General features: G+C 51.6%; 1 protein-coding gene across 1 annotated transcript in view; it reads left to right on the forward strand.

Moving 5' to 3' along the window:
* The window catches only part of LOC122542992 (hexokinase-2-like), a 55,237-nt gene extending 45,768 nt beyond the window's left edge, over positions 1-9,469 (forward strand). The window contains exons 16-17 of the mRNA XM_087984280.1: positions 2,828-3,061; positions 6,988-9,469. Coding sequence (XP_087840406.1) covers positions 2,828-3,061; positions 6,988-7,132 — 379 coding nt within the window. The 3' untranslated portion in view covers positions 7,133-9,469. The remainder of the gene's footprint in view (positions 1-2,827; positions 3,062-6,987) is intronic.
* Positions 9,470-10,108: the final 639 nt, after the last annotated feature.

Consider the following 10,108-nt stretch of genomic DNA (forward strand, 5'->3'; position numbering starts at 1 on the left):
ATGTCGGTATGGGTGAATGTCGGTGGTGGCGAATGTCGGTGGTGGCGAATGTCGGTATTGGCGAATGTCGGTATGGGCGAATGTCGGTGTGGGCGAATGTCGGTGTGGGCGAATGTCGGTGTGGGCGAATGTCGGTGTTGGCGAATGTCGGTATTGGCGAATGTCGGTATGGGCGAATGTCGGTGTTGGCGAATGTCGGTATGGGTGAATGTCGGTATGGGTGAATGTCGGTGGTGGCGAATGTCGGTGGTGGCGAATGTCGGTATTGGCGAATGTCGGTATGGGCGAATGTCGGTGTGGGCGAATGTCGGTGTGGGCGAATGTCGGTGTTGGCGAATGTCGGTATTGGCGAATGTCGGTATGGGTGAATGTCGGTGTTGGCGAATGTCGGTATCGGCGAATGTCGGTATGGGCGAATGTCGGTGTGGGCGAATGTCGGTATTGGCGAATGTCGGTATGGGCGAATGTCGGTGTTGGCGAATGTCGGTATGGGTGAATGTCGGTATGGGTGAATGTCGGTGTTGGCGAATGTCGGTGGTGGCGAATGTCGGTATTGGCGAATGTCGGTATGGGCGAATGTCGGTGTGGGCGAATGTCGGTGTGGGCGAATGTCGGTGTGGGCGAATGTCGGTGTTGGCGAATGTCGGTATTGGCGAATGTCGGTATGGGTGAATGTCGGTATGGGCGAATGTCGGTGTTGGCGAATGTCGGTATGGGCGAATGTCGGTATGGGCGAATGTCGGTATGGGCGAATGTCGGTGTTGGCGAATGTCGGTATGGGCGAATGTCGGTGTTGGCGAATGTCGGTGTTGGCGAATGTCGGTGTTGGCGAATGTCGGTGTTGGCGAATGTCGGTATGGGCGAATGTCGGTATGGGCGAATGTCGGTATGGGCGAATGTCGGTATTGGCGAATGTCGGTGTTGGCGAATGTCTGTATGGGCGAATGTCGGTATGGGCGAATGTCGGTATGGGCGAATGTCGGTGTTGGCGAATGTCGGTGTTGGCGAATGTCGGTATGGGTGAATGTCGGTATGGGCGAATGTCGGTATGGGCGAATGTCGGTGTTGGCGAATGTCGGTATTGGCGAATGTCGGTATGGGTGAATGTCGGTATGGGCGAATGTCGGTATGGGCGAATGTCGGTGTTGGCGAATGTCGGTATGGGCGAATGTCGGTATGGGCGAATGTCGGTATGGGCGAATGTCGGTGTTGGCGAATGTCGGTATGGGCGAATGTCGGTGTTGGCGAATGTCGGTGTTGGCGAATGTCGGTGTTGGCGAATGTCGGTATGGGCGAATGTCGGTATGGGCGAATGTCGGTATTGGCGAATGTCGGTGTTGGCGAATGTCTGTATGGGCGAATGTCGGTATGGGCGAATGTCGGTATGGGCGAATGTCGGTGTTGGCGAATGTCGGTGTTGGCGAATGTCGGTATGGGTGAATGTCGGTATGGGCGAATGTCGGTGTTGGCGATTGTCGGTGTTGGCGAATGTCGGTGTGGGCGAGTGTCGGTATTGGCGAGTGTCGGTATTGGCGAGTGTCGGTATTGGCGAGTGTCGGTATTGGCGAGTGTCGGTATGGGCGAATGTCGGTATGGGCGAATGTCGGTGTTGGCGAATGTCGGTGTTGGCGAATGTCGGTATGGGCGAATGTCGGTGTTGGCGAATGTCGGTGTTGGCGAATGTCGGTATTGGCGAATGTCGGTATGGGCGAATGTCGGTATGGGCGAATGTCGGTGTTGGTGAATGTCGGTGTTGGTGAATGTCGGTGTGGGCGAGTGTCGGTGTGGGCGAGTGTCGGTATGGGCGAATGTCGGTATGGGCGAATGTCGGTATGGGCGAATGTCGGTGTTGGCGAATGTCGGTATTGGCGAATGTCGGTATGGGCTAGTGTCGGTGTTGGCGAATGTCGGTATTGGCGAATGTCTGTGTTGGCGAATGTCTGTGTTGGCGAATGTCGGTATGGGCGAATGTCGGTATGGGCGAATGTCGGTGTTGGCGAATGTCGGTGTTGGCGAATGTCGGTATGGGTGAATGTCGGTATGGGCGAATGTCGGTGTTGGCGAATGTCTGTGTTGGCGAATGTCGGTATGGGCGAATGTCGGTGTTGGCGAATGTCGGTGTTGGCGAATGTCGGTGTTGGCGAATGTCGGTGTTGGCGAATGTCGGTGTGGGCGAGTGTCGGTATGGGCGAGTGTCGGTATGGGCGAATGTCGGTATGGGCGAATGTCGGTGTTGGCGAATGTCGGTATGGGTGAATGTCGGTGTTGGCGAATGTCGGTGTTGGCGAATGTCGGTGTGGGCGAGTGTCGGTATTGGCGAATGTCGGTATGGGCGAATGTCGGTATGGGCGAATGTCGGTGTTGGTGAATGTCGGTGTTGGTGAATGTCGGTGTGGGCGAGTGTCGGTGTGGGCGAGTGTCGGTATTGGCGAATGTCGGTATGGGCGAATGTCGGTATGGGCGAATGTCGGTGTTGGCGAATGTCGGTATTGGCGAATGTCGGTATGGGCTAGTGTCGGTGTTGGCGAATGTCGGTATTGGCGAATGTCGGTGTTGGCGAATGTCTGTGTTGGCGAATGTCGGTGTTGGCGAATGTCGGTGTTGGCGAATGTCGGTATGGGCGAATGTCGGTATGGGCGAATGTCGGTGTTGGCGAATGTCGGTGTTGGCGAATGTCGGTGTTGGCGAATGTCGGTATGGGCGAATGTCGGTATTGGAAAATGTGGACATTGACGAATGTTGGTATTGACGAAAGTTGATACTGATTAGTAATGTTGTTGATGGTCATCTGCTTGAGTGTGCTAATCCTCTCTGTGCTCTGTTGCAGCGATCGCTTGGCGCTACTGCAGGTCCGAGCAATCCTGCAAAAACTGGGGCTGCAGAGTACGTGTGACGACAGCATCATTGTCAAGGAGGTGTGTGGTGTGGTATCGCGACGGGCCGCTCAGCTCTGTGGAGCAGGATTGGCCGCTGTGGTGGACAAGATCCGGGAGAACAGGAATCTGGAGCGTCTCCGGGTCACCGTGGGGATGGATGGCACCCTTTACAAACTGCACCCACAGTGAGTCCGCGCTGAGCAGCTCGCCACCTCTTTTCCGGGTTAGGTAGCAGACAGCTGAGTGTAAGTGGCATTGGTGGGTTGGGGGGGGGAGCTCACTCCACTGATAATCCAGGGTCACAGCTTGGAGGGACGCGCTTTGCATCCCTTGCCCGGACAATTTCAGTTCAGTTTCAGGGAATGTTGAAATTCTGAAATGAAACCAGGAATTGCTGGAGAAACTCAGCATTTGTTGGGGGGAGATAGAGGGTGCAGAGTCAACATTTCGGCTCTGTGTCACCCATAGTTAACAATGTATATTATCACAGGGGCTGTGCCCCTGTTAATAAAGCCCAGAGCTTTATTTACTGTCCTCTCATAGAATCACCCAGGACAGCAACAAACCCTTCAGCCCAAATTGTTAAAGCTGACCAGCCTTGCCAAACTAAACTAATCCCATTTGCCTGCCATAATTTGGAGATGCCGGTGTCGGACAGGGGTGGACAAAGTTAAAAATCACACAACACCAGGTTATAGTCCGACAGGTTTAATTGGAAGCACACTAGCTTTCGGAGCGACGCTCCTTCATCAGGTGGTTGTGGAGGGCTCGATCGTAACACAGAATTTATAGCAAAAGTTTACAGTGTGATGTAACGGAAATTATACATTGAAAAATCGATTGGCTGTTTGTAAAGTCTCTCATCTGTTAGAGTGACCATGTTAGTTTCACTTCTTCCATATGTAAATCACGAAACGTTTTTTTTAAAAGTTACATTCTCAGGTTAACTTTAACAATCGGTGTCAGTCCAGATAACACCTTCAACACATAATCTGGGCTAACACCAATTGTTAAAGTGAACCTGAGGATGTGACTTCTTAAAAAAAAGTATTGTGATTTATATCCGAAAGAGGTGAAACGAACATGGTCACTCTAACAGATGAGAGACTTAACAAACAATCAAGGTGTTTTTCAATATATAATTTCAGTTACATCACACTGTAAACTTTTGCTATAAAGTCTGTGTCTTACATTTGTGTCCTCCACAACTACCTGATGAAGGAGCGTCGCTCCGAAAGTTCATGCTTCCGATTAAACCTGTTGGATTATAAACTGGCGTTGTGTGATTTTTAACATTTGCCTGCATTTGGCTCATACCCTTCGCATCCAGATGTCTTTTAAATGCTGTCATTGTACCAGCCCCTACCACTTCTTCTGGCAGCTCACTCCATGCACATACCACCTTCTGTGTGAAAAAGTTGCCCTTTATAAGTCTTTCCCCTCTCACCTTCACCGTATGCCCCTCTCTGTTTTAGTCTTCAATACCCTGGACAAAATAGATGTTTGGCTATTCACAGTACCTATGTCTGTGATGATTTTATAAATTTCTATAAGGTTGCTTCTCATCCTCCAGGGAAAAACAGTCCCAGCCTATTTGTCTAACTCAAACCCTCCAGAATCAGTAACATCTTTGTAAATATTTTTGCACCCTTTCCAATTTAATGATTAGATTAGATTAGATTAGATTTAGATTAGATTACTTACAGTGTGGAAACAGGCCCTTCGGCCCAACAAGTCCACACCGCCCCGCCGAAGCGCAACCCACCCATACCCCTACATTTACCCCTTACCTAACACAACGGACAAGTTAGCATGGCCAATTCACCTGACCTGCACATCTTTGGACTGTGGGAGGAAACCGGAGCACCCGGAGGAAACCCACGCAGACACGGGGAGAACGTGCAAACTCCACACAGTCAGTCGCCTGAGGCGGGAATTGAACCCGGGTCTCTGACGCTGCGAGGCAGCAGTGCTAACCACTGTACCACCGTGCCGCCCACAATGATATCCTTCCTGTAGCCGGGTGACCAGCACTGTACATCGTATTCCAAAACTGGCCTTCTCAGGGATTCTAACATGATGTCTCTACTCCGATTCTCAATGCACTGACCAATGAAGGCAAGTGTGCCAAATGCCGCCTTCACCACCCTGTCTTTTTTCAGGGAATCATGGGCCTGAATCCCTGTCTAGCAATGCTTCCCAGGGCCCTCCTGTTACCTGTGTAAGTCCTGTCCTGGTTTATCGTCCCACAGTGCAGCAGCTCGCGTTTATCTGCATTAAACCCCCACCTGCCACTCCTTGGCCCACTGAGCAAACACTCCGTCTGCTCCTGAGCTCTTGTGCCAGTGATGCCAAAGGTTGATCAGACCCAGGAGGTCGATTTGATCAATATTTTTTGTTCAAATCGATTGAGAGGGGAAACAAGTGAGGAACCCTCCCTGCAGGATCTGGGAATCCCATACCATCCGAAATGGTCAAAACAGACAGCAAGGACAACACGGAAAGGAGCAGGGTGTAACTGTTTACCAAGGGAGGTTTGTGGACAAGACTATAAAACCAGTTCGAGATCGAAGGTTAGAATTGAGGAGTGGGTGGGAACTTTGCAGCCTGAGTGGTTTTATAATCTTGACGATTTAATGGATGTGCTCCGACGTTGCTAATGAAGGTCTGTTTAAACTCCTGGGAGATAAAAGACGAGATTTTGGTGTGTCTCTGTCTGCTTGAGAAAGCAGACCGTGATGGAACATCCTGACGGTGCGTATCTCTCCCAGGTGACGTGTTAAGCCTGCTCTGGTGCTGTCTGTATTCAATGTTACCTGTTGGTACACGGTTGCCAGCAGAGCTGTGGGAAATGTCCCTTCCACCCCAGGGCAAAAGCAGAGCAGTGTCCATTCATACACGGAAAGGGAATACACGATGGAAAGTAGGACCCTTGAGGGGCAGAGGGAGCTTGGTGTGCATTTACATTGATCCCTTCAGGTGGGCGACGGGGCGATAAAGTCTTTCAGAAGGATTATGGGATGCTTCTCTTTATTAACCGAGGCGTAAGAGCAGGGAGGGTTTGGCTGGGAGCTGTATACAACGTGGGTGAGGTCACACAGCGAGAGTATTGTGGGCAGTTCTGGTATCCATGTTATAGGAGGGATGTGATAGCACTGGGAGAGGGGAGAGGGAGCAGAGGGAGATTTCCCAGGATGGGGCCTTGCTTGGCGAGCGGGGGGGGGGGTGGGGGGGTGGGGTAACTGGAGAGTTTCAGTTCTTGAGAGATTGGGACAGACTGGAGGGCTTGTTTCCCTTAGAGCAGAGGAGATCGAGGAGGGTCACGTCGGGAGGATAAAATGGTGAGGGTATCGGTGGGGAGACAGAGGGAGGAGCCTTTTCCCCTCGGTGGAGGGTGCAGTGACCGGGTGTGGGGGTGGGGAGGGTGGAAGCTTAGATTTAAGGGAAGGGGCTGGAGGTTTAGAGGGGGCCTTAAGGAATAATGTCTTCCCTTAGAGGCTGGTGGGGAATCTGGACTTCACTGGCTGTAAGGAGTCGGGGGTCGGGGGGGGGGGGTGGAGGCAGAAACCCTCATCGAAGGAGAATTCCAATGGGCACTCACCATGCCAAGGCTACGCGCCACGTGCTGGGGAAACGGGGATTAAAAAAGTGAGGTGGTTGGCACAGACTAGATGGGCCGAAGGGTCTTTTCCTGTGCTGTAGACCTCCAGGACACTGTTTTCCTCCTTGGGTTACCTCCATTCGGTCCCCTTCCAAACGAACTGCTGTCTGGGGGATGGAATTTCAGAGACACCCATCGCTGGGATTAAGCGAGCATCCACATCCTCTTCATAGAGAGTTAGGTCTGGAGTCACGTGCAGGCCAGACCAGGTAAGGATGGCAGATTTCCCTTCCGAAAGAGATGTGAGGGAAACTGATTGGGTCTCTGCGCCAATTGGTCATCAGTCCAACAGCCATCGACACTGATACTCGGGTTATATGCCACATTCCTGTTTCGGTTTTTGCGGAATCCTTCTCTGATTTGGCCCCTGGGTTTTCCTCTTCTGGCATGTGGGGCGGGACTGGGATCTGGGTTCCGTCACAAGCTGACCTCCCTCTCCTCCGTTCCCAGCTTCTCCTCGACCATGCACGAGACAGTGGCGCGCTTGGCTCCCCGATGCGAGGTGTCGTACGTCCAGTCCGAAGACGGCAGTGGCAAGGGCGCTGCACTGGTCACGGCAGTCGCCTGTCGGATACGGGAGGCCGGGCAGCACTAGGAGCCCACTCAACCCTGCGTGTCCCCCCCCCACCCCCCTTCCAACAAAACACACCTCCACCTCTTGGCAGTGAAGACTTGCTCCTCTGCCCTTTTGCCTACGTTGCCCTTCTGTCTACTGTGAGCCAACAGCTGAGAGGAACTCGGGCATCCGGGTTCGGAGCCACCCCATGCCCTGGCACACGGGGAAGGGGCCAGTCTGTACTTTCGAGGGAGCCTGGAAGTGATTTGATGGGAAAGCGAGGACGGTGTATCCTGGAAATTTGAGACGGCGGAGTGAACTCAGCAGGTCTGTGGAGAGAGAGAGAGAGAGAGAGAGAGAGAGACAGAGTTGTGGGGGGGGTGGGGGGAGGTGAGGGAGGAGGTAAATGATGTGAACATTTCAGGTTCAGTCACCCTTCCTCAGAAGGCTAACAGTTTCTGTTTTTCATTCAGAAAGCGGTTGAGTTGGATCTGAGTGTGTGTGTGCGTGCGTGCGTGCGTGTGTGTGCATGCGTGTGTGTGTGTGCGTGCGTGTGTGTGTGTGCATGCGTGCGTGCGTGCGCGAGACAGAGATGATCCTGAGCCTTCAATACTCAGAGATGGCACGGCAGTCCCAATCAGTTGCCAGTCGCTGCTCAAAATGACTTTGCCAAGGGGTGCCTTCCCCTGGAAGGGGGGTGGGGGATGGTATCATGTGCCAGACCTCACTTTCAGGGGAGTGTGGTGGTGGAATCCTGACCTACCTCGGCTGACAATTGGGCAACGTGTTGGCATTTCCATGCGGGTGGGGGGTGGGGGGGGGGGCACTCGACCTCGACCAGAGGAAACGGGTGCTGGGGCACATATTTATAACCATTCGGGGCAGGTTTGTGAAACGTGGCTGGGGAGGGTGGCATTTTCCGCACCCCTCTATGTTTCCGTGGAGGGTGTCCTGGACATTGGAGGTGTCCTGTTGGCAGTTGTCACTGTCACTATTGTATCTGGCTGGGGACTGCTCCCTTGGGTGGTAATCTCTCGATTGTGACGTAGGAGGGAAATCAGTTTGAGGGGGATTATTTTCTCCGTCGCCCCGTTCAAGGCCTCCTGCTTCAAACATTCCCATCGCCCTCCCAGTTGCAATTGACCTGGATCGAGCGTGCTCGTTTCTTGAAAGTCACCGCAGCTCCTTCGCTAAGTCGAAGCAATGCGAAGAGCAGCTGGAGATCTGAAGAGAAGGCAGCTAATGTTGGAGAAACTCAGCAGGCCTGCGGAGAGAGAGGGAGGGAAACCGAGTGACTGGCTCTGGTCCTGTGAGCCGTTTGGGTTTTGCAGTCTGCACATCTTGTCTTCGGGCATTGTTGCTTTCTCAAGCACGCGATCTACTGCAATCCGTACGGGTTCGATGGCGTGGCTCCCCTTGCTGTCAGTTATGATTACTATTTTCTGCCACTTTTCTGTTTGATTTGATAGACTACCTCATCAGGCCCACTTCCTAAAGGCTTACGAGGTTGTCAAAGCAGTCAGCGAGACAGCTGGCTGAATGGGAAAGGATGCTGTCAGATTTGGTCCAATCCGTGGTGCCACGTTAATAATATAGACCCTGCAGAACGTCGTGCCAACAGGGTAATGTTTGACAGTTCCTCAATAGCATGGGGCGACTGGTGGTTTTGTCGTGATCAGCTCTCACGCACACCACCAAGTTTACAAGGACTCAGGAAGGTTAACATGTTCTGATGGAGAATTTAAAGTGATGCAGTACTGCAATCAGCTGTGTGCACATATTAGAGAGGGAGGGCACCCATTGCCAGCTGTAACTTGCTGTTTGACCCTCCCTAATGCAAGAAGTTTCAAAGCAAGACAAGCATGCAATAATTTATTTTTGTGTCAGATTCAACCATTTCATCTCTCAGACAGACAGACAGACACACACGCGCGTGTGCACAAACACACACACACAAAGTCTACTGTTATAAAGAGTAGAATTGACATACCAAGTGCAGTGGGAGTGGAGGGCGACAGTTTTGGGTATTCTGGACTCCAACCGCAGCTGGTTTTCCAGGATTTTAATAGCTCCGAACTGGAGCCACGAAGCGAGGAACTGTCCCTGTCCAGCCCCACTCCAGCTCCTCGAGGAAGGAGTTACTTCCTGGAGGAGCTCTGCGCTCTCAGCTTGCTAATCTGCGCTCGGTTGTGCAATAGACTCCTGCCTTCAGTTGAAGAGGAGTAATTTTATTTATTGATATTTCATTTTGTCCGGGTTCCACGCGATAAAGCGAGGACTATTGATCATGGATAAGCGTCGGGGCTGTTTTGTATGACCCTTCCACTTGGCCCGTCAGCCAATGATTTCAAGTAAAGAAGCGATTTCACTGTTTAATGTGCCGTCTGGTCATTTCTGTGTTCCTGGGGAGAGTTGGAATGGGCAGCAAGGAGGGAGGTCAGAGTGAGTCACGTTCTAATGCACCCTGGGCAGCTGGAAAACTGAAGCCCCCCTCCCAGGTGCCGAATCAACAGATCTCCCCACTTGAGACAGTGAGCACTTGATGCAGCAGCTCCCTGACACTACCCTCCCTGCAATGGGACTCACTTTGCGTGAATGAATAAAGAAGTGCTGATTCAGGGTCTCAAGTCTATTCATTAGCAATTTTTTTTTAACTTTGCAAACAGAAAATTATTGAAAAATACGATCAATAACAAATATCAGTATAATATGTAAAGAAAAAACCCCTCAAATTACAATACAGCGACTGTCTACTAACGACTAACCTACTCTATAATACAAAACAAACCCTAACACTGTGCAGAGCACCACCAATAAATAACTAAATAACAAATAGATTAAAAAAAGAAAAGCAAAAAAAAAAAACCACAGAATACAGAACAGCTGTGCTCGGTGCAAAGCTCCCAAACAAAGGAATGGGAGCGTTGTATATATAGCTGAGAATGTGTTGCTGGAAAAGCGCAGCAGGTCAGGCAGCATCCAAGGAGCAGGAGAATCGACGTTTCGGGCATAAGC

Source organism: Chiloscyllium plagiosum, unplaced genomic scaffold (assembly GCF_037043375.1).
Source record: "Chiloscyllium plagiosum isolate Xiang-an unplaced genomic scaffold, Cpla_swu_hap1 HiC_scaffold_48, whole genome shotgun sequence".
Taxonomy (NCBI): Eukaryota; Metazoa; Chordata; class Chondrichthyes; order Orectolobiformes; family Hemiscylliidae; genus Chiloscyllium; species Chiloscyllium plagiosum.